Source organism: Saccopteryx leptura, chromosome 4, assembly GCF_036850995.1.
Source record: "Saccopteryx leptura isolate mSacLep1 chromosome 4, mSacLep1_pri_phased_curated, whole genome shotgun sequence".
NCBI lineage: Eukaryota > Metazoa > Chordata > Mammalia > Chiroptera > Emballonuridae > Saccopteryx > Saccopteryx leptura.
The window spans coordinates 129,397,934-129,423,640 of NC_089506.1; the positions used below are offsets into that span (position 1 = coordinate 129,397,934).

At 42.1% G+C, this 25,707-nt stretch overlaps 1 protein-coding gene and 1 pseudogene across 2 annotated transcripts in view; one reads left to right on the forward strand and one right to left on the reverse strand.

Moving 5' to 3' along the window:
* The window catches only part of JMY (junction mediating and regulatory protein, p53 cofactor), a 91,428-nt gene extending 83,436 nt beyond the window's left edge, over positions 1-7,992 (reverse strand). For both annotated transcript variants that reach the window (XM_066381693.1, XM_066381692.1), the window contains exon 1: positions 6,844-7,992. In XM_066381693.1, the coding sequence (XP_066237790.1) occupies positions 6,844-7,848 (1,005 nt within the window). In that variant the 5' untranslated portion in view covers positions 7,849-7,992. The remainder of the gene's footprint in view (positions 1-6,843) is intronic.
* Positions 7,993-8,522: 530 nt separating this feature from the next.
* The window catches only part of LOC136403177 (chloride intracellular channel protein 1 pseudogene), a 55,431-nt pseudogene continuing 38,246 nt past the window's right edge, over positions 8,523-25,707 (forward strand).

Here is a 25,707-nt window from a genome sequence, read left to right on the forward strand (position 1 = left end):
GCAGACATACGTTAAACCATCTATGGAAGGCCACCCTGCCAGGCTTTGGAGTCCCACTTCCAATAATATTCTACAGCAAATGATAGGTCAACTAAAGCAACAATGGAGAACAGTGAGAAGCTGATTAAAGTTACACGAACATTTGGGGAGTGAAGACTGCTAATTCAAACATATAGCTGTTATGTTGACAAACCGAACCTCTCACTCAGCTTCAACCTTCAAAACACACACACACACACACACACACACCCCCCTCTTGTACTCACATTAACTCAAGTGTTGTCCAAATTGACCTTGTTTTAGTTAGGATGAAACGCACCCAATTTCATGTCTCTGAAATATCTGGTGAACTGAGCATCATGTGATGTTAAATGGCAAGTAGAGAAACCATCACATAAATTAGTTATCAGGAAAGCTGCCATCCTGCCACCAGGCTCCTGCTCTATAGAAGTGCTAACCTAGAGGCATATATTCATCTTATTTCTATACTTAACATTTTTCTGGTGATACAAAAAATGGCCAAAAGTTCTTTTGATCACAGAAATAAAGTTTATGATTAGTATCTAAGTCATTATTTTAATAGCTTCCAGATTTCAAGCCTTTCATCGTAACTCTCAAGAATCCCACAAAATTCACTTAGCTTTATTATTCCTTAACTGTATTTTACAGTTAAATAGCAATTTTCACTATTTTTATGGGAATATACAGGCAGAACAACTCTCTCCATTGCACCTACATTATGTCCTTCCCTGCCTGATTCTACTACTGTATTTATACCTACCTAATCATGGGTCATGGCTCACTGGCCCAGTAAAAGACCAGCACCCTAGGTCTCCTGAAAGACTGTCATTTCTCTAACATATATCATATCTACTTGAGATTTTGGAAAGGCTCCAGAGTTTTATAACTAATCTTAGCTCCCAGTAAACTTGGGAAAGTTATAATTGGGAAGAGAGGTGCTAAATAGTCTTCTTAGAGTTCCTTATCCCTTCTGTTAAATAACCTCAGAAGTCAGGAGTTATTTATAGCTGAATCATTTTAAGGTACAAAGGAAAACAGTGATCGGGCACTCTTGTCTTAACATAAATACATTCTCACACCCCTAGGCAAACTTTCTTCTAAAATACAACATGAAGACTTTGCCCCACGTCATGCCCCTATCATAATTATTTGAAATAAAACAAATGAGGTCTCTTAATTTAAAAGTCATTATTGAACTCACTAGAAATTTTAAATATTGGCACTCTTCTATTCTTAGAATGTCTTCAGGAAAAATAGGCATGGCAAAAAAAGGCACACCTTTGGATTAAGGAATGAATCTAGGTTTGAATCTGAGTTTGGTCACTCTTTCGCTGTTTAATGACCAAATAAATCTGTGTAACATCTTTAAGTTTTAACTTCTGCTCCAAAAAAATAGGTTTGGGGGAAAAAAACCACTTAGCTCAAAAGAGTATGTAAAGAGATAGTTAATGTGAAGCACCCAACACCTAAGTAGTCATAAATTAGTTACATTCTCTGAAAGAAATAATGAATTGAAAACTGGAGAATTCTTATTACATGAAGAAAGAGACTATTAACAGTTCTTGGAAATTTCCTTTATAAGTGCCAGATACTTTTTCATATCATCTTAATTAAATCTTAAGATGTCCTTAAGTATTTTCCCTATTACTGTTTTAAAGTGTTTAAATAACTAAGCAGGTGGCTCCATGTCCAAATCTAGGTCTTTCTGACTCCTAACCCTAAGCAGGCTCTGGTTTCTCTGTGCTTGGCATGGATGGCTACTTTTGAAAACATGCTCTCAAACAGTGGTTTCAACTAGAAAAAAGAACGGAGAACAGTTTCACAAACATAATAAATTCCAAAGTGAACACTGATTTATAGATCTTGATCAAGCTTGCCATCATAGTTATTAAGGTTTATTATCTAACGGACCACAAATAATAATTTGAAGAATAATTGTCCTTATACAGAAAACATTCTTTACAAAACCTAAGTCATCAAAAGTAAGTCACAGTATGGGCCACCCAAGCACACACAGTACAATAACCATCCTCAGCTATGACCAACAACCAGGGCTACTGCTGAAACCACTCCCAGAAGCCTTGGTGGCACCTGACTCATTTAGGGATTGAGTACCTGCTGTATAAAGTGCACTACTTTCAGTAAACCCTTTGTTAAAGTCCAAGACAAACCTACCCTATAATAAATTTCACACTTCTTTTGTATTGGAAGATTGAGATCCTAAATAGAATGCAATTCCTATGTATTCTAAAAAACATATGAATGCATTAATATTGTATAAACTGTAGCGTATCACAATTATTTCCAATCAGATAACCAAATCTGTGAATCAGTAACAAACTTTTAGCAGAAAACTTAAGGTTTAATTCTTCAGTATTTCACAAGACAAGGATAAAGGGTTATTTTTTATAACCCATATTTCATCATAAGTGTATTCCAAAAATTAAACTCCAATTGCATTTACAAAGCACACCAGCCATGGGTGCTAATTTACAAAGCACATAATTTACAATTGTGTTTTTAAAGCTCTTTTTGAAAAATACCTTGATAAAAGCCCTTCTCTCCAAAAATGCAACTATGCCTTTACATATAAAACTTTACATACTGGCCTGGCCGGGTAGCTCAGTTGGTTAGAACAGTATTTTTCAGCCACTGGTCTGCAGACCAGTGCCAATTCACCAGAAATTCTGTGAATTCGCAATTTCTGTGATTGGGGTCTACAATCTTCATACAACATCAGGGTGCTTAACTCTTTCATGGACTGGCAAGAAATTTCTGGCAGACCAGTGGTTTAAAACCCCTGGGTTAGAGCATCATCATGATATGCCAAGGTTGTGGGCTCTATCCCCCTGGTCAGGGCATATACAAGAATCAACCAGTGAATACATAAATAAGCGGAACAACAAATCAATGTCTCTCTCTTTCTCTCTAATCAATCAATAAAAAATTAAAAAAAGAAAAGAAAAAATTTACATGTCCATTTAAGTCCGTATATAACTCCCCTCAATTTATAGGGAATTCGACAATCGCAGATAAAGATCCCTTATTTAGGAAGTCGTTTATAGTTTTAAGAGATTTTTCTCCTAGTTTTTCAATAGCATGGTCCCTTGAGTAATTTACATGCATCATTTTATAAAAATTTATTTACCGCCTGACCTGTGGTGGCGCAGTGGATAAAGTGCCTACCTGGAATGCTGAGGTCGCCGGTTCAAAACCCTGGGCTTGCCTGGTCAAGGCACATATGGGAGTTGATGCTTCCTGCTCCTCTCCCTGTTCTATCTCTTTCCTTTCTCTCTCCCCCTCCAATAAAGATGGATAAAAAAAATCTTTAAAAAAAATGTATTTGCCCACACTGTTACATTAAAAGGACACTCTGCCTTGGTTGGGTATCTCAGTTAGAGTGTCCTCCCAATACACCAAGATGATAGGTTCGATCCTAGGTTGGAGCACATACAAGAATCAACCAATGAATGCATAAATAAGTAGAACAACAAACTGGTATTTTTTTCTCTCTCTCCCTTCTTCTCTCTCTAAAATCAATTAATAAATTTTTTTAAAAAGGACACTTCTTCCAAATGCTTTCAATTCTTGCAATACTAAAAACAAACTCGTGTCCTTTGTCTACTAATATTAAGAGTGCTCACAAGATGTGTGGCCCTGAAGTAGAGGTGGCAAAGAAGAGAATTCCAAGATATTGTCAAGGCAAGTGACCTTCAGAAGTCTACAATCTATTTGCAGTCTGTTTTATAAAAAAAAAACAAAACACAAAATTCTTTTCAACAATTTACTGACCACTTTGAACAAAAAACAGGTGTGGTCTTTAAGCTGAAATCTTTAAATGGAGGAAAAGGAATTCTGTAGGAAAGAGACCAGAAAATATTCACAAAAATTAAAGGAAAAAATGATCCAATGACTAAATTTTCTAAACAACACACTATAGTATATGATACTTAAGAATGTGTTTGATATACCAAATACACCTAACTTGAAACACTATGTAGCCAATTCCCCTAGTTAAATCAATTCAAAAATCAGAATACAAAACACTGAATTAGATGTAATTACTATATAAACTCAATAGAATCAATAATAAAAAAATGGGCCTGACCTGTGGTGGGTGGCGCAGTGGATAAAGCGTCAACCTGGAATGCTGAAGTCATCGGTTCGAAACCCTGGGCTTGCCTGGTCAAGGCACATGCGGGAAGCAACTATGAGCTGATCCTTCCCACTATTCTCCCCTGCCTTTATCTCTCTCCTCTCTCTAACATCAGTAAAAAAATAAAATAAAAAATAAGTTAAAAAATGACCCAAGTTCTGTAAAGATTTTACCTAAAAGAAATGTTTCTGCAGCCTATTAGATAGCAAAGAATTTAAGCAGCTGGGGAGCAAAAAAATTAATTAATTAATCACACCAACCTTCCCCCTACAGAACCTCATCATTCCAACAGAACCTTCCAGTAGAAATCATGGTGGGCATTATAACTGAACCTGTTTATTTCATTGACACCTATTTTTTTTTTTAAGCGAGAGGAGGAAAGATAGTGAGAAAGACTCCTGCATGAGCCCAAATTGGGATGCAACCCCCAACCCCAGTCTGGGGCAGATGCTGGCACCAACTGAGCTATCCTCAGCACCCAGGGCACATGCTCAAACCAATCGAGCCTCTGGCTATGAGAGGGGAAGAGGGAGAGGAGGAGGAGAGAAGCAGATGGTTGCTTCTCCTGTGTGCCCTGACCAGAATCAAACCTGGGATGTCCATATGCCAGGCCACTGCTCTATCCACTGAACCAACCAACCAAGGCTTGACACTTATTTTTTAAAAAGCTATTTAAGTCAACTAAATGAAGTACCAAAAGTTTATGTATTTAATGTTCAATAAATTTATAATACATTTTATTTATTTTGATATCACAAAATCCTTTTTAAAAGTTTAAATTTTTTTCTGTTAAAGAAAATAAAATATTCTGGTCAATATAACCTTAACACCCTCAGCCCAGGCTGGGTGGATCAGTGGATAGAATGTCATCCTGGTGTGCCCAGGTCATGAGTTCCATCCTGGGCACATATGAGAAGCAACCAGTGAAAGCACAATTAAAGGGAACTGGAACATCAGGTTGATACTTCTCTGTCACTCCTCTCTCCTCCCCTACACACACCTCCCAGGTCCCCAGGGAAATCAATGAAAAATAAACCAAACAACCCCTCTCCCCTCCCTTCCCCATGTAAAAGTTTTAGAAAACTAATTATACTTTCAGCAGCTCTCATTTTACCCAATTCGAATTAAAAAAACAGGCAAAATAACTTTTTCTGAGGATCAATAAAACCAAAACCAGACATGCCTATATGACTTTGTGATTAAAAAAATAGTCTTTTCTTATAAATGGTATAATATATATATTTATGTAAATAGAGTAAAAGAAGGAAGCACTAACTTCATCCTTGCAATTTCAATGAAATACGATCAATATTAGCAAAACTCTGAAGAGAGTATATGTGGCCATTTAAGATTTGTCACGTCCTTCCAAAAATAATCTAAGGTAGAACATGCTCCAGAAAGAGATGATACAAAAAGAAATAAAAACAGATCCCTGGAACTCTAGATCGTATTATAAGTGGGTGATGTTTAGCATAAAATAAACTAATAGGAAGGAGTGAAAACCTGGATTCAGGAAGTTGTGAGAGAGCACTGTGGAATAAGTGAAAAAGTTATTTCTCAAATCCTCCAATCAAACAAAGAAAAACAATATTCTAAGAAACCAGGAGGCTCCAGCTTCCCAGCCTTATATATATATAAGTATAAATAAATATAAATATATAAGGCTGGGAAGTATATAAATACAGGGAAAGGTTAACAGATGACAACACAATGTCAGGATATAAACATCATAAGAAGGTACATTTCCTCTCCCCAACTCCAACCTCAATTGGTACCAATACTAAAAATAATAAATTGCTCTGAGGAAGTATCTTTTAGTATCCATTAGAAGAAACAGACTATATCTGAAAATAAATTTTTCAGTCAAGTTCTTTCAGAAGCTGTTAAGTAAGCATGCCCTTAAATAATACATATCTTAAACACTGTTGAGCTCTCTATGTATACCCATTCCAACCTTTTCCCCATAAAACAATAGACTGCACTACTTTTAGGTACAAAAGTATACTAAACATTCCTGCCCAGGGCATTTTTTTCTCCCTAAAACAGGAGTGAAACTTGCACCATCTGTAAAGACTTGAGATATTCCTAAAGTGTGTATAAAACTTTTAAAAATACATTTGCATTCAACTGTCACTTGGTGCTTTTTCATTTGGACAGGTCACTTATTTGGAGGACAATGGATTTAAAATTTGCTAAAGTTGCCAAACTACATTGGAGATAAAAGCAGCCCAATTTTACTCCATAAAACAAACTATATTTAGTAAAGGAGCATGACACCATGATTAATACCTGGGCAGTTATTGCTAGAAGGAGCTAGTTTAGGAGGAAAGGGAAACCCTTATTTAGCTTACGTTTACAGGCCACCTTTTCTCAAAGTGGCTTTACTCACAGTGGCAATATGTAAATAGAGCATTTACTATACAGAACCTATTTAATAAATGGGGGAGGAAATCTAAAAACTTATCAAAGTTCTTCCTGAAGGCCAATTAAAGATAGCCAGTTTCCCTATAACTGAAAGGAATGATGCGGGAGATGGGTCACAGGAACCCACCGTCTTCCTTTTCCCTTGTCTAGAAAAACAGTGGTCGCCAACGTGCACAGCCTGGACCCACGCTCCAGCCTCTGGTAAACAGTCACTAAAAGCTGTGACGGACAAGCAAACCTACCTCCTGGATGCGCTTCCTGGCCCGCTGAAGCACCTCTTCGTAGCCCTTCTGCCGCAGCTCGCTAAGGCTTTCGTAATACTCCTCCGGGTCGTCGGTCTCGGTGAAGAGGACCTGGGAGAGGATCTTCCAGCCGCAGGTGTCCAGGCCGTGGCCCAGGTAGACCTGGAGCTGGTAACACAGAGTGTCGATCTCCTGTTCGGTCATCTCCGGGGCGCCCCCGAACAGCACGGTCCACATACCCGAGGGCTCCTCGGGGAAAACAGGCAGGCATGGCTCCAGCTGCGAGTTCACGGAGCACAGCTGCTGGTGCACAGCGCGCAGGTCCTGGAAGGAGAAGAGCCCGGCCCAACTGCACTCCTCGGCCGTGGGCTCCGGCTCGGCGGCGGGCAGCTGTTGCTCCAGGGACGCCGGAGCCGCCTTGTCCTCCCTCACCACTTCCAGCACCTCGATCTCCTCGGAGACAGCCCCGCAGGCGCTCACCACCCGCACCGAGGACACCGGGGCCTCCTTCGACGCCGGCGGGGCTGCAGCAGCGGCCCCCGCCACATCTCTGCCTTCAGGTCCCTTTCGGACAGGGCTGGTCCTGGCCCGCACCGGGCTCCGGAGAGGACTCTCTGCCCCTCTGCCGGCTGAACTCCACAGCTGCGGGTCCCCCCGAAGGTTGCGCGCGCTCCGCGGAGAGCCGCCCTCCGCTCCGGCCGGGCTCCTCCGGGTCCCAGGAAGCCTCCCCGGAGTCGCAGCAGTGGCCTCCGGCCTCCCCTTACCCACCGGACTGCGCGGGCCGCGGGCTCCGTCGGACTCGGCGCCCGCTTGGGCCCCCGCCGGCTCCCGGGAGCCGCTCCTCTGCCTCTGGGCCGTCCGGTTGTGGCAGGTTATGGCAAACTTGCCTTCGATCTCGTTCCAGGCCACGATGAACACGAACTTGTGCTTCTCGCGCTCGTCGAACACATGGGGCCGCACAGCCACCCAGTCCGACTCGAGCGTCTCCTCCAGCGCGAACGCCATGGTGGCTCCGGCGCCAGGCCGCGGGGGAGGCGACGTTGGTCCCGCTCGCCCGAGGACTCACCGGCCGGCCGCACCGCGCCCCCCGCTCACCCGCGCTGGGCGCCTTCAGCCATCTTAGCGTCCCAGCGGCTCTCCCGGCTCGCTCGCCCGTCTCTCCGCACTCGGACCCACCGCGCCGCGCTCCTTTGTGGCGCGGCTCGCACGAAAGACAGACAATACGCGTCCCCGGAGCAGGTAGTTCACATGGTCACGTGTGGCCAGATCTGTTTACAAGCCCCGTGCCGCGGCAGCGCCCCTCACCCGCTCCGGCCGGTCCCCGCGCGCGAGGCCCCGGGGTTGCTTCCGCGGCGCTCCGTAGGTAAGACGCAGTCCCGCGGGCCCCGCAGGCCGGTGGGCGGCTGGGGCCAGCGCTGTGTGCGTCTCCGCCGCTCACCCGGGCCGACCTCCCCGCCCTCCTCCTCTTCCCGACCTCCCGGAGCCGCCCGACGGATAGACGCGTTTCCTAAACTCTGAGCTTCAGTATCGCCACAATGTTACCATTCGGCTGCTGACGTCGGCGACTCCACGAGGGACGTAAACACCGGCACGTGCCGCACGCTGGTGACGCGGCGGCGGCGCGCACACCCCGCCCGCGCGCCGGCCCCGCCCCTCGGCGTCCCCCGCCCTCCCCGCGAGCAGCCGCTCTCCTGACTCTTCTTCAGTCCTCACCGTCTGCGCCTCCCGGAAGCTGGAGCTGCCACTCGGAGGCAGGCTGGTCGGAGGTGTCAGCGTGACAGGTGTGCCTTACGGGCCAGGTGGCCTCCGAACCCCGGGGATAAAGAAACAAAGGCTGAAGTACTGAGACTTCGAACTCCCGTCATTCAAAGGGGCCCTTGAATGTAAGTTCGCCTCCGTCCTCCGGGGAGAATTGGGATGAAGTCCTATAGTATTCGGAAACAAGTAGGATACTAAGTAACAGAACTCTTTGGGTTCCTCCCCCCAGACTATTGGATTCTACACTGAAACTCTTGAGGCACAACTTAATATATGAAAGGATAATGTCTATAGAGGCAACCTAGTAACACTCAAAGCAAAATAAAATTAAACGGAATTCTAGTCGTCCTAATATGGATGTTTACATTTAAGTTCATCAGTGTTTTACTTCCGGTTTCATCATTGTGCAGTTTTTGAACCTCATTTTGAGATGACTAGCTTGAGCCCTTTTGAAATTGTATTCAATTATCAGAGTTCCCAGAATACATATAGAAAAAAAATCATGTACAGTAAATTTGAAGAATTCTGCTATTCATTTTGAACTGTGATCAAACACGTTCTTAAAATTGCCTAGTGGATCTTATAATCCAATTTATGTTATTGGCATTCTTTTTCCTATTCGTGTCCAGTTCATATCGTGTAGCAAGTATTCTACATTCACAGTAAAGTATAATGATAATTTGTTCTTTTGCTTTTATATGTGTTCCTCAAATATATGCAAACCCACTTTAATTAAGTGCACTGTCAGCCAAAAGTTTTAGCCCTGTCACTCAAAGTATATTTTAGACTTATATAGATCTGCTTTGACAAACAGGGGGGGCACTTTGGACAGAATGAGCAAAAAGGGAACAAAACTGGTTTTTTAACCCTTTTGCAGTTCTTTATGTGGAACCACACATTTTCAAAGCTTGTAACTGAACTTGTTTTAACTCTTAAATGCAAATCAAAGATATACTTATCCAAAGGTAGGAAGAAAGAAAACCTGTCACAAATCTGTATCACCATCTAAGAAAACAACAGAACATTATAGAAAAATTTTCCATGTTTTCTGCTGGAAAGTTACTCCTAAAAGTTTTTCTGATAAAAACTGATGACATGATCATTAGGTCTCTTCTTGTAATACATTATAGATAAGTATGAATAAGAATAAACAATGAAAGAATATGTTTATAGGAAATATTTTTTATTTACATGTATTGCAGTATTTATTCACAGATATAAACTTGTCTTACCACAGTACTAAAGAATATTAGGTGGTGGTCATGTGGATGTTAATATTTTCCCTCACTGTGTTTTGTCTTAGAGGTTGTTAAGATGGTTATTGTTCCCGGCCAGGGCACACAGGAGAAGCGCCCATTTGCTTCTCCACCCCTCCGCCGCGCTTTCCTCTCTGTCTCTCTCTTCCCCTCCCGCAGCCAAGGCTCCATTGGAGCAAAGATGGCCCGGGCGCTGGGGATGGCTCTGTGGCCACTGCCTCAGGCGCTAGAGTGGCTCTGGTCGCAACATGGCGACGCCCAGGATGGGCAGAGCATCGCCCCCTGGTGGGCAGAGCGTCGCCCCTGGTGGGCGTGCTGGGTGGATCCAGGTCGGGCGCATGCGGGAGTCTGTCTGACTGTCTCTCCCTGTTTCCAGCTTCAGAAAAATGAAAAAAAAAAAAAAAAAAAAAAAAGATGGTTATTGTTTCATCTATCTTAGTAATGTTAGACTAAAAATGAAAAGAAACAAACCAAAATTCCCATGGCAGGCTACTGTAATACTCTACAGTTCTTTATTTAGGTCTGTAGCTGTTTGTCAAACAAGATCTCTGAGTGTGTAAATTACTCCCTGGGAATAAGTAAAGCTACAGAAAAACTGCATACACCTACTAGCTTTGAAAGGGCTGGAAAATGATTATCTGTTTGAATTTTTTTTTTTTAACTATTGTGAATTGTTAGGTGATCTGGGAAATACTTTAACTCTTTAGGTCTTGTAGGGGTGGTGTAACACCTGTGAAAGAAAAAGAACTGCAGCAGGATTGGTGGTGCTCCAGAGCAAAGATTGTTGTTGTTTTTTAAAATTTTATTTTTCAATTACAGTTTACATTCAGTGTCATTTTGTATTTGTTTCAGGTGTACAGTGTCGTGGTTAGACAATCATATACAGTACTTCACAAAGTGTTCAGCCCACTATTTCCAGCACTCACCTGGAACTATACATTGTTATTACAATATTATTGACTATATTTACTGTGCTATGTTTACCTGTGACTATTTTTGTAACTGCCAATTTAAACTTCTTAATCCTTCCACTTTTTCACCCATCCCACAAACCCCCTACCCTCCAGCAACCATCAGTGTGTTTTCTTTATTAATGAGTCTGTTTTAATTTTGTTTATTTTAGATTTCACTTATAAGTGAAATCATATGGTGCTTGTCTTTCTCTGTCTTATTTCATGTAGCATAATACCTTCTAGGTCCATCCATGTTGTTGCAAATGGAAAGATTTCATTCTTTTTTATGGCCAAGTAATATTCCATTGTATATAGAGAAGTACATCATTTTTATCCACTTATCTATTGATGGCCACTTGAGTTACTTCCATATCTTGGCTATTGTAAATATACCCAGAAGTGGAATTGCTGGGTCATGATGCAGTTTCATTTTTAATTTTTTGAGAACCTCCATGTTGTTTTTTTAATTGACTTTATTGGTATGACATTGGTTAATAAAATTATATAGGTTTCAGGTGTGCAATACTATAATACATCATTTCTGTATATTGTGTTGTGTGTTTACCACCCCAGTCCATACTGTTTTCTGTAGTGGTTGCACTGATACGCATTCCCACTAACAGTACAGAGGATTCCCCTTTTCTCCACATTCTCACCAACACTTGTTTGTTGATTTATTGATGATAGCCATTCTGACAGATGTGAGGTGATATTTTATTGTGGGTTTTTTTTAAATTTTTAAAATTGATTGATTGATTTTTAAAGAGAAAGAAACATTGATTTGTTGTTCCACTTATGCATTCATTGGTTGATTCTTGTATGTGCCCTGACTGGGGATTGAACCCACAACCTTGGAATATCGGGATAATGCTCTAACTGACTGGGCTACCCAACCAGGACTCTCATTATGGTTTTAATTTGCATTTCTCTGATGCAAAGATTATTTCTCAAAGAAGTTCCCCCACTGAGTGGAAATGGTTAGGCCTTGCTCAGTCATTGACTGGGGATCACTCTGAGAAAAGCATAGGAGGAAAACCTGAAGCTAACTCTGAAGTCACAAACAGCTGGGACAGTCGGCTGACCACAGCTGAGGATTGAGTCCTTCCTTGAAGGACGATCTGATTGACACATCTCCAATCCTCCACAGTTTACTTTGTGTACCGCATGGATCCACATCATAGCATATTTGGGGAGCAGTTCCTGCAGGAGTCTGGCGGGCTTCTCTTCCTGAGGGGAAACTTAGAAGAGGGAGTTTAGAGAGGTGAATTATAGCTTCCATGGCTACAGTTGGTCTCATGGCCACAACTGATGCTCATCATCCTACCCCCTCCACCATCTATTCTAAGATCTTTCATTCTCTGCTGGTCTCAGTGGCTCATGTGGTGTATGAACTCCTGGTAATCTTACCTGTGTATAGCCTCCATTATTATATCTCTATATTTACCACACAATTAGGCAGGCACTACCCAGAGTCACCCAGTGGGTCACTTGGGTCTCATACATGTTTCCCCTTGTTCCCGTCATGTAACAATAGCCCTGCCACCTCCTGCTGATCAGCATCAATTGCCCTGATGAGATGGTGATTCTTCTTGCCCACTGGTTCCTGGACACACAGATCCCAAAATGTCCAAGTGGAAGCTGTAGCTTATGGTTCCATGGGATCTTTGCTATCCCCTGGCAAGAATACATCCACTTTGTGAACCAGGACCTCTTTTTTTTATATATATATACATAAATTTTTATTAATTTTAATGGGGTGACGTCAATAAATCGGGGTACATATATTAAAAGAAAACATGTCCAGGTTATCTTGTCATTCAGTTATGTTGCATACCCAGGAACCAGGACCTCTTAATTCTTCAAAACCCAAAGCTGTGGGGATCTCCAGTGTGTCTCTGAAAGTGATGGTAAGTGAGGCCACTCCTTTCACCGCTAGGTTTCTACATCTATACATTCTTCCTCTTGGAGACACAGTGCTACATAAAGGACTATAATTCAACATTTACTCATGTCCTGGAGGATGGTGCCCCCATCCTTGTAGGATGTTACCTCTGGGCTGGTGCTTCAGCTGTTCATTCAGCACATTCAATTTAGCCAGCAGTTTCTAGATGATCCAGTGCAGGCGTCCCCAAACTACAGCCTACGGGCCACATGCGGCCCCACTGAGGCCATTTATCCGGCCCCCTGCCGCACTTCCAGAAGGGGCACCTCTTTCATTGGTGGTCAGTGAGAGGAGCACTGTATGTGACGGCCCTCCAACGGTCTGAGGGACAGTGAACTGGCCCCCTGTGTAAAAGTCTGGGGACCCCTGATCCAGTGTATGATCTGACCACTGGAACTGTGAAATGGGTTCCCTAGTTGGATAATAAGTTGTCTCATGTCTTAGATCAGTAAGTGGCCTGATGGTGGTGCTGGCTGAGGCCCTGTATACAGGAAAGGCAAACCCATACCAGAGTAAGTATCTATTTATTCTTGTGAGAAAAATCAGTGGCTCTTCCAGGATAATTCTTATGTAGACCATTTGCTACCAAGTGACTTAAGTTAGTCTTTTTAAGGAATAGTGCCATACTGGGGGCTCGGTGTTGCTGTCTGTTGCTGGCAAATTGAACATTCAAAGTAGTATATTACTAGATTAGTCTTCATAAGCATGAGTTCATGTTTTTGACCCATGCATAGCCTCCATCTCTGCCACTGTGGCTGTGTCATCTGTCTGCCTGTAATGCCAGTGAATATCACCTGGTCAAGTTAATTTATTCACTTGGTTATTTGGTGTACATACCATGTCGATGCTTTCATTGGGCATTAATATATGATTTTAAAAATCTTCCCACCTTGTGCGCACTTTCATACGTCCATCTGCATATCTCTTCCCCAGACCTCTTTGTCTCATATTTTAATTTTTCTCCTTCCTGGTCCCTGATTATTCATCATTGTCCTTGAGTTCATGGACATTTTTACTTTGGACCACTTCTCACAGAATGGGTGACCAGGTGGACCTTCTGAAGCTCTGCCTGCTGGAAAGATACAACTTCCACCCGGCACCTTGTTGCTGTCTCTCGCAGCCCTGATGAAGGCTGTGATTCAGACTGCGTCTGCTTTTGGTTTTGCACCCACAGACCAAGTCAGCCCATCCATAAACCGAGCTAGGAGCTCTTCCTCCGCTGTGAGCTGGTTAAATGGGAGCCGTCTGGTCATATACGTGAGCTGAGGAGGGACACTGCTACATAATGGATGTCATGATGGGACGCAGTGGGTGTCATGGGATTCTGGACCCACTGCTCATGCCCCTGGCTGTGTCATCGCTTCCTGCTCATGATCAGTGTCAGATGTATCCTGTTCATTTTATGATGGATTGCTACTAGGCCCATCTTATTTTATGACTTCTTCCCAGCTCATGTTGGGTACTTGGTATCCCGAGGTCAAGCATTCCAACTCTGTCAGGGCCCGTTAGCATGCTAGGAGCTGCTTTACAACAGATGGCTAATCCTGTGATGCAGATGGAGTGACCTTGCTCTATAACCCCACGTGCCTGGCTTCTTATTCTTCTACTGGGACTTGCCATAAACTTCATACCATATCTTTTTTTACTACTGAAACCTTAAATGTTATAGAGCATGCTGGGATTTTTGTTCTAAGCAGCAGGGCTTGCTGCTTGCCCTGCAGCCAGGAGCTGCTGCAGAACCATCATCTACTCTGGGCCCTACTCTGTCTAAACTGGCACCTTCCATATGGGCTGTAACAGTTTTCCTAGATGTGGAATGTGTTGCCTCCTAAGCCCAAGGAGGCTTAACAGTCACTGTGCTTCCTTCATTGTAGCTGTGGATGCATGATACAGCAATCTGTCCTTTACTTTGGAGGGAATGTCCTGACTTGCATCTGACCAAGGGCTATATAGAAACCTTACTGAGTTGGCAAGTACTTCAATTTTTATATAGTTTATCTTCCTTCCTCTGGAGTGCATGTGTCTTACCAAAATTTCTAGCATGCTAACACCCTCTTACTCATGCTGCCAGGTCAGCATGTCACCAATGTAATGAATCAATATGATGTTTTGTAATGGGTTGAGATGGTCTAGATCAGGCGACCCCAAACTATGGCCCGTGGGCCGCATGCGGCCCCCTGAGGCCATTTATCCGGCCCCTGCCGCACTTCCAAAAGGGGCACCTCTTTCATTGGTGGTCAGTGAGAGGAGCATAGTTCCCATTGAAATACTGGTCAGTTTGTTAATTTAAATTTACTTGTTCTTTATTTTAAATATTGTATTTGTTCCCATTTTGTTTTTTTACTTTAAAATAAGATATGTGCAGTGTGCATAGGGATTTGTTCATAGTTTTTTTTATAGTCCAGCCCTACAGTGGTCTGAGGGACAGTGAACTGGCCTCCTGTGTAAAAAGTTTGGGGACCCCTGGTCTAGATGTCTTTGAGCTAAATTATGACAGATGGTGGAAGAGTTAACATGACCCTGGAACAAACTGTTTGTGATCTTTCCTGATTGGGATAGAAAAGTACACATTAGCCAAATCAGTGCTGCATATTGTGTACCAGAGACAGTGTTATCTACTCTAGCAAAGAAATGGGCACCTGTGATCAGGGCTATTCTTGGTTGAGTTAGCAGTAGTCTCCAGGATCCATTTGGTTCTGCAAGAACCACACCAGCAAATAAAACAGACATTCTAGGGACCGCCTGCCTGCATCTTTAAGAGTAGCATTAATATCTGCCATTTTTTCTAGGGTTATATTTTTTATTTACTATATAGGTCAAAAAGGTGTAGTTTCTCAGCCTTCTACTCGACCTTTCCCACTATGTATGATACCTCTCACCAACAGGCCCAATGTGTGGGTTACTCCAACTGCCACATATGTTCATCTCAATTACACATTTAAAAACCAGGGAGGCCCTGGCTGGTTGGCTCAGTGGTGGATCATCAGCCCAGTGTGTAAATGTCTTGGTTTTGATTCCCAGTAAGGGCACGCAGAAGAAGTGCCTATCTGCTTCACTACCTCTCCCTTTCTTACTTTTCTCTCCCTCTCTCTTCTCCTCCCCTCTTATAGCCAAGGCTCAATTAGAGTGAGTTGGCCCCAGGTACGGATGGCTCCACGGCCTCTGCCTCAGGCGCTAGACTGGCTCCAGTTGCAATGAAGCAAGGCCCCAGATGGGCAGAGCATCGCCCCCTGGTGGGCATGCCGAGTGGATCCCGGTCGGGCGCATGCGGGAGTCTGTCTGCCTCCACTCCTCTCACTAAAGTAAAACAAAACAAAACAAAACAAAACAAAACAAAACAACAACAACAACAATATATGGAGTCTTGACTAAGACTCCATATATTACCTGGCCCCTGTATGCCCTTACTCTAATACAGAGCCCATTATGAAATTTCTGGCTGTTAGGTATCAGTGTTAACTTGGACTCTGTCTTCAGCAGTCCTTGAAATGTCTGAGTATTCCCCTTTCCCCAGTGAACAGTCACTCAAGTGCATGGCCTAGATCCCTTTGGGAAAGCACTGGGGAAATCTGTATTTAAGGGTTCTTCATAGTGGCACCCAGTCATCTGTTTAGTCAGTGAGCACCAGGTCTGAAAACTGGTTCAGGTCCAGAAACTAGGCAAAAGATTTGTGTGATGGGTGGGCGACTTCCCTCAACCTCCCACTCATCCACTCTTACTCTATGTTGATTATGTAAAATATAAGCAGATACTGTTGTATTAATCCTAACTGTGGACACTGTGACCCTCAGGCTTCTGATGGTAAAAAAAATGCTAGCATCAACATCTGTTGCTCCAGGTCCCTCTCATCCTCATTTCAGTGAGATAAATTCTGTGGCTGCTTCTTCTGCCATTAACCCTGGCCTGCAGAGGAAAGCCCCTCTAACCAGCACATTTCTAACACTCTTGGTGAATGGTATATTATTTGGGCCTTCCTGGGAAACAGTCCTGGCTTCATGTAAAATATCCATTCCAGCATTCCCACTGCCCTAAGTCTTTTACTCCCTTCCTCTTCTGTATACCCCAGCAATTCAAGTATTTCAATTCAGGCTCTGTGAAGGCCATTGCTTTTTCCAGTTTTCTAGGAGTCACGCTAGCTGCAAGTCACAACATTCTGTGGGTCCTAGCTTAAATATTAAAGTCTCTTGTCCTGAGAGAGTGACCTCAGTGTCAATAGACAATGTTAGTGACTCACAGCTTTTCATTTTCAGTCTGTAGAGTAACAATGAAACTGTCTAACAATCCTGCAATTCCATCTTTATCATTCCCCATACATTTTAAAAGGCTAAATCATTGCACCAGCCCATGCATTCCTTTCCACTGGCACATTGTCCTAACTTACCAACAAGTAAAAATTTTGGAAATAGGACTTTCACCTTTTGCTAGGAGCTCTCTGCACTCTACTCATCACTCAGAATGGGGTGCTTATTGCTAGTCAGGTGGGGAGTGATCTAGTCTCCAAACTTCCTGTTTTCTCAGACTACTTCTAGTACCAACTGTACCAGCTGGGCTCTCTGGGAAGCAGACACTGAAGGAGTGAGGAGTGTAAAAGGTTTACAGAGACGAACACCCATGAAAGAAAAAGGGAGGAGGCGGGATAGGTAGAGGACCATCAGCTTAGAATCTCTGCCAACCCAATGGGGAACCTGGAACAGTGATTGCTAAGTGAGGTATAAGCTGGATGGAAATGGCTAGATCTTGGTACTACATATGGCCTTGTGCAGTCATTGGTAAGAGTCTGCCCAGAAGAACTGTACCTCAGCTACCATTGTCACAATTCATCATAGGCTGTGGCCCCCTGGAGAGGTTTCTGACCTATGCTCATAAGCTAAGGTGATCCTAAAGGTGCTAATCAGCTGGGAGCTGTCTAAGTCTACTTTTTGAGCAGGGACTTTCTTGAGAGGGGATCTGAGTAGTTCATGACTACCTTTTTTTTTTTAAGAAAGCGAGGGAGAGAGACAAAGGGAGATACATTGATTTGCTGTTTCGCTATTTATGCGTTCATTGGTTGATTCCTGCACATGCCCTGACTGTGGGATCCAACCCACAACCTTGGCATATTGGGATGATGCTCCTAATTAACTGAGCTACCCAGCCAGGGCCGTGACAAGTATTTTTAGTATTTTATATTACATCTGTTATGGCCATGTATTCTTATTTTATAACTCCCAAGTGGTAAAAGTGAGAAAAAGGAAAACTGAGGCAAAAGAAAAAAAGATGTGAAGCTCTGCACCATGATGCCTGGCATCACTTTATAAGGCACGGTAGGCCACTCTGCTCGTGTTCTTCCTCAGCAAGACGGTTTCTCCAGAAGAAAACCCCAGAACACCATGTTCAGTAAAGTCACAGGAATGTAGAAAGAAGGGGGAATGTGTCTGCCTGGCTCCTTCTAATTTGTGATTTCCAAAACATCAAGTTCCACCCCGTGGGGAGCTCACACTTCCAGGTTGCATCACCCGTCCCTTCAGGAAACCGGGGTATGGGCTCTGCACTCGAGCATTTCAGCCACGCATGGAAATAGAGGGCAGCTCAGCACATACTTCCAAAACCACCCACAGGCAGGAAGGAGGGTGCAGCTCTGTAAAGACAGCAGCAGTGGGTGGTCTGGGGTACAGACACTGCCTTCAGAAAGGCTACCCTGGCCTGAGAGCTTGGTTGGCATGAGCATCATGCCACTATGCTGAGTTTGCAGGTTTGATCTCTGGTCAGGGCACATACATGACTGGATCAATATTTCTTTCTCTCCCCCTTCCTCTCTCTCTAAAATCAATCAATAAATTATAAAATAAAAAACAGAAAGAAAGAATAGAGCTGAGAAGGTGAACTATGTTTATATCTGATAAAAAAATCTAGCTTTTATGTTGGACTATACTGAAGAGTAGCATGCTTAATTCAATATCTCTTTAAAACTTGAAAAAACTTTTTTTTAAATTAAATTTAATGTGCTCAATGTGTTCATAAGTTTCAGAAAAACCTTTTTTTTTTTTTCAGGTAAACATAAACATGTCTATAGCATTTGAACTGTTGATTGTGTTTTGTGCCCATCACCCAAAGTACAAATCATTTTCTGTCACCATAGATTTATCCCTCTTAACTCCCTCCCCCACCACTTTTTCTCCCTGGTAGCGGCTTCGCTTTTACCTTTGTCCATGAGTCTCAGTTTTACATCCCTCCTATGTGTGAAATCATACAGTGATTAGCTTTCCTGATTAACTTATTTCACTTAGTATAATGATCTCAAGGTCCATTCATGTGTCATAAATGGCAATGTGTCATCATTTCTTATGGCTGAGTAGTATTCCATAGTATATATGTACCACATCTCCCTTATCCAGTCACCTATCAAAGAATATTTTGTTTGTTTTCACATCTTGGCCTCCATGAATAATGCTGCAATAAACAAAGAGGTGCATGTATCTTTGTGTACCAGTGTTTTTGAGTATAAAACATCTAAGTATTATAAAAGCTTCATGTGTTCATTGTAGACATATTTGAAACTACAGATAAACTGAAACAAACTTTAAATATCACCAAGATACCAATTTTATTATTTTTATTGATTAAAAAAAAATTTTTTTTTAATTTACAGAGAGAGAGAGAGTCAGAGAGAGGGATAGATAGGGACAGACAGCAGGAACAGAGAGAGATGAGAAGCATCAATCATTAGTTTTTCATTGCAACACCTTAGTTGTGCATTGATTGTTTTCTCATATGTGCCTTGACCACGGGCCTTCAGCAGACCGAGTAACCCTTTGCTCGAACCAGTGACCTTGGGTCCAAGCTGGTGAGCTTTGCTCAAACAAGATGAGCCCGTGCTTAAGCTGGTGACCTTGGGGTCTCGAACCTGGGTCCTCCGCATCCCAATCCGATGCTCTATCCACTGCGTCACCACCTGGTCAGGCTTATTTTTATTTATTTTAATTTATTGTATTTACATAGATTGTAGTGTCGTCCCGAATGCATCCCCTCCCCCCGGAATTCCCCTCAACATCTCCCATGCTCCCGTCCTCATAATGCCCTACCCCCTTCCCTTCAGGTTTATCCCATCCTATCATCCTCCTTCCCTCTGTCCTCCCTTCATCAGGTTCCTTTGATCTCTCCTCTGTCTCAATTCCGTTCCTCAGTTCACATTGTTCATTGGATTCCTCAAAAGAGTGAGGTCATATGATATTTTTCTTCTTTTGCCTGGCTTATTTCACTTAACATAATACAGTGTGTTCGTCAAGTCATGGTGCACTTTTGACCGGTCACAGGAAAGCAACAAAAGATGATAGAAATGTGAAATCTGCCCCAAATAAAAGGAAAACTCTCCCTGTTTCATACCTATTCAGTGCAGTTCGATGTGGGCTCACGCACAGATTTTTTTAAGGCTCCTTAGGTAGCTATCCTGTATAGCCTCTACAGACTCGTCACTGACTGATGGCCTACCAGAACGGGGTTTCTCCACCAAACTGCGGTTTCCTTCAACTGCTTATCCCACCGAGTAATATTATTCCTATGTGGTGGCGCTTCGTTATAAATACGCTGATATTCACGTTGCACTTTGGTCACGGATTCAAATTTAGCGAGCCATGGAACACACTGAACTTTCCTCTGTACCGTCCACATCTCGACTGGCATGGCCGTGGGCTGCTCTGCTGTATGCACGATGTTATGTCATCATCTGCGCATGTGCACATGCTGCCACATCATCCTACAGAAACTGGGAGGGTTTTCCTTTTATTTGGTGCAGATTTCACATTTCTATGGTCTTTTGTTGCTTTCCTGTGACCGGTTAAAAATGTAGCATGACTTGACGGACACACTGTAGTTTTAGGTCCATCCATGTTGTCGCAAAAGGTAAGGTTTCCTTCTTTTTCATGGCCCCATAGTATTCCATTGACTGAGATGCCAATTCTAAAACCTTGTATATCTTTTCATACCTTTTCCTATGCTTATTTACAAAATTAAGATCCCACTATAGTTTTGTAAACTGTCCTTTTCTCTCAATAATGTCTCAAAGATGTTAATAAACATGCATCTTTAATATCACTTTTATTTTTTTATTTTTTAATCTGTTGTGTTGATGTGGTTTCAAGTGTTTAATATTTTAAAGGAATCTTATGTCCTAAATTTTAATTATTTTTCTTTTTATTTTTAATGTCCTATCTAGGGAATCCTTTGAAACTCATACAGTTAATCACTGTCTTAAGATTCTCCAAGAAGCAGATACCAAGATGGGATTAGATGTGCAAGAGCTTTTTTTGGAAAAACCCCTCTGAGGGAAAATGGGGAGGAAGGCATAGGAAAGCAGAGCCCTGGTACATTGTGAAGGAGAGGAGGAAGACTGAATACATTTTAGGATGTAATGCGGTATAAGAAAGTTGTTAATAAGCCAGTGGAGAGCCAAAGTCACCCGTCAGAGGAGTTTTGTTTCTCACAGCAGCAGACCTGCCTGAGTTTCCTGCCACAGCTCAGTTACTGGTTAGGAGCAGCCTGTGGAAAAAGTGGTAGATTCATAGTGCAGCAGCCAAGGCGTCAGTGTTATGCTCAGAGACCTGAGAGGCAGTCTCATGGCTGCCTGGCTGCCACAAACACCATCTTTGCTTTGGAAAAAGAAACTTGCCACCATTCATTGATTCATTACACATCGAGGGCAAAATATGAATATAGTGTGGTGCTTACATTCTAGTAGTTGGCTTCAGTTTGGATTGTAATGAATAATGTTTCATAAATTAGAAACAGATATAGACTGATTTCTAAAATCAGAGGCAGACCTTCAGACTATCACTTCATTATTAGGTTTGAAATGATCTTTCAGATTCTAAGATCTAAGGATGGAGTTTGGGTTCTTCCTCTCTCAATAACACTCATTCCTGTATTTATTTTAACCTAATGCAGAAAATCTTAATGAGTTTTATGTAAGTTAAAATTTAGAATGTAAAACAATAACCTGCATTTCTAAAAACTGTTTTTGAGAGTGAAAACAATATACACATCCCCAGATATATATTTTTCTTTACCTTCTTATCCCCGTATCCCTTATTTTATATATGTTGTGTATTAGTTCTCTCTGGGTAATATAACAAATTACCACAAACTTCATGACTTAAAACAACATGAATTTAGTATCTTCAAGTTGTAGATGCATTCTAAGGCCACTATGGAAGCCTGAAACTGTGGATAGTATTAAGCCCTATGTACACTGTTTTTCCTATACACACATAGCTTTTCACTTAAAGGAAATTCTTTATAGCTTCTCTTTGGTGTATCCGAATTGCCAGCACCACTACTCTTGTGCTTTGGGGCCATTATTAAGTAAATTAAAGGTTACTTAAACACAAGCCGTGATAGACACCATGATAAGCTCTGATATCCCAGATGGGTAGTAAATGACTGTACATGGTGGTGAGTGCATACAGAGTGGATGTATAGGGCAGAGGGAGAGTTCACATGTAGGCAGGATGGAGCAGGGCAGGGAGATTTCACACTGTTCACAATGGCATTTTGAATTGTTTATTTCTGAAAATTTCCATTTAATATTTTCAGACCACAGTTGGCTGTAACTGAAACTGCACATAAGGAGAGACTACTGGATAGCACTCTCAAGAGCTGAAGCATCACCCTTTTTTGAAGGAGCTTTTGGGATCTGCCCCTCCATGTCTGTGCCACAAGATTCATAGTAAGTTGACTCTTGAACACATGTTTGAATTGCACTGTTTACTTACACATGGATTTTTTTCAATAAATATACAGTTGACCCTCCTAGGTTTCACAGCCACAGATTAAACCACTGTGGAGAGAAATAGTATTTTCTCTTCATGGCTGGGAATCAGCAGATGCAGAGAACTGACTTCATGTACTCTTATATACCATTTTATTTAAAGGACTTGAGGATCTGCAGATTTGAGTATCTTCAGGGGTCCTGGAACCAGGTCCCTTGGATCCAAGGGATGACTATAGTTATAGTGAAGTTTTGGGGGAATCAAAAGTTATAGATTGGTTTTGACTTTGTGAGGGTTCTGTACACCTAACCCCTGTGTTGTCCAAGGGTCAGCTACAGTAGTATTTATAATAGTAAGAACTGGAAACCACCTAAATCTCCATCATACAGTAATCAGTAAACGTATACAGTATAGTCATGTGGTGAAAAAATATACAGTAGTGAAAATGAATGAACTAACACCACATCTGTTAAGAGCTAGAGTTACCATCTGTCAGTGTGGTTAAATTTCAGAAACATAATGCTAAGTGAAAAATATCACATAGAAAAAAGCATGTGTATTCTATAAAATTTAAGAACATTCAAAACACAACTTTATTTTTTATGTTTTACAAATATGTAAAAAAAGGCATTCATAAGAATTATAATCAGTAAATTCATCATGTTTATAAAGGGAAGGTAGGCACTGAAATCAGGAAATGAGATTCAGGTGCTACCAATGTATCCATAAATATTTTGTCTTTTTATACTTTTAAATTTTTAAATTGATTTTTAGAGAGAGAGGAAAGGAGAGAGACATCAATTTGTTGTTCAAGTCATACATGCTATCATAGGTTGATTCTTGTATGTGTCCTGACTGGGGCTTGGATTCATAACCCTAGCATGTTAGGACAATGCTCTAACCAACTGAGCTAACCGGCCAGGGCCCATAAATTTTGTTTTTCTTTAAAAATAAAAGGTCTGAACTAATATGCTTTATAGCACAATGCTAATAATATATGATGAAATTTTGTCTTGAGTACATGAATGCTATGTATTTTTTGGTATTTAAAAATATAAAATTAATACTTTTTAAAAATACTGTGTCATTAAAACAAAATTAATTATAGCTAACATATTGACATGGATATATTTCAAAAGCAATGTCAATGAAAACAGGAAGTTGCAATAGGGTATGTGCAGTATGATTCCTTTTTTTTAATAGAAAATTGAATTTAATGGGGTGACATTGATCAGTAAGAGTACATCGGTTTCAGGTAAACATTTCTATAGCATTTGAACTGTTGATTATGTTGTACCCATCACCCAAAGTCAACTCATTTTCAATCACCTTATATTTGATCCTCTTTACACCCCCTCTTCTGCAACCCCCTCCCACTGGAAACCACTTCACTTTTATCTATGTCTGTGACTCTCAGTTTTATAACCCACCTATGTGTGAAATCATACAGTTCTTAACTTCTTCTGATTTACTTATTTTGCTCAGTATAATGTTTTCATGGTCCATCTATGTTGTCGTAAATGGCACTATGTCATCATTTCTTATGGCTGAGTAGTATTCCATTTTATGTGATTATCTGAAAATCCTACATTAAAAGAAGAAGTATATATACTACATCTTCTTTATCCAATCATCTATTGAAGGACACTGATTGTTTCCATGTCTTGGCCACTGTGAATAATGTTGCAATGAACATGGGCTACATGTGTCTTTACATGCCAGTGTTTTAGAGTTTTTTTGAGTATATACCCAGTAGAGGGATTGCTGGGTCATATGGTAATTCTATTCTTAATTTTTTGAGGAACCACCATACTTTCTTCCATAGTGGTTGTACTACTTTACATTCCCACCAACAGCGAATGAGGGTTCCTTTTTCTCCACAGCTTCTCCAACACTTGCTATTTCCTGTCTTGTAACAAACAAGCAAACAATCCAATTAAAACATGGGGAGAGGACCTGAACAGACACTTCTCTCAACAAGACATACAAATAGCTAACAGATACATGAAAAGATGCTTATCTTCACTAGCTTTCAAGAAATACAAATCAAAACTATGAGGCCCTGGCCAGTTGGCTCAGTGGTAGAGCGTCGGCCTGGCATGCGGAAGTCCCGGGTTCAATTCCCGGCCAGGGCGCACAGGAGAAGCGCCCATCTGCTTCTCCACCTCTCCCCCTCTCCTTCCTCTCTGTCTCTCTCTTCCCCTCCCGCAGCCGAGGCTCCATTGGAGCAAAGTTGGCCCGGGCGCTGGGGATGGCTCCATGGCCTCTGACTCAGGCACTAGAGTGGCTCTGGTCGCAACAGACCGACGCCCCAGATGGGCAGAGCATCGCCCCCTGGTGGGCATGCCGGGTGGATCCCGGTCGGGCGCATGCGGGAGTCTGTCTGACTGCCTCCCCATTTCCAGCTTCGGAAAAATACAAAAAAAACCCCAAAACTACGAGATACCACCATTTTGATTTGTAAGTAAGCAAAATAACATTCTGTATTACTTACAGAGTTATACTTATGTGATAAAGATATTTTAAAATACAAGGGCAGGACACACACCAAGATCCAAATAGTTTTACCTTTGAGGAGATAGGGAAATGAATAGGATTGGGGAGAGATACTTAAAGGATTTCCAGATATTCACATTGGCTAAATCAGGGTATTGAGTTTGTGGTGTTTATTACATTACTTTTTCTGCTTCTTGATATGTTTGAGAGGTATTTAAAAATATGTAATTATAGCTAACATATTGACATAGGGGAGGCAGTCACACTCCCGCATGTGCCCGACTGGGATTCACCTGGCATGCACACCAGCTCTGCCCATTTGGGGCGTTGCTACATTGTGGCTGGAGCCATTCTAGCTCCTGAGGCAGAGGCCATGGAGCCATCCTTAGCGCCCGGGCCAGCTTTGCTCCAGTGGAGCCTTTGCTGAAGGAAGGGAAGAGAGAGATAGAGAGGAGGAAGGAGAGGGGGAAAGGTGGAGAAAGCAGATGGGCACTTATCTTGTGTGCTCTGACCAGGAATTAAACCCAGGACTTCCACATGCCGGGCTGACCCTCTACTGCTGAGGCAGCCAGCCAGTGCAATAGTTTATATTTTTAAACAATTTAAACATTGCATTCCCTGTGGTTATAAAGTAATCACATAAGTGTATGTTATCACTTGGTTAGTTAGCATGAAAAGGAAGGGGAAAGGATTTCTTCTATTAATCTGCAATTGTT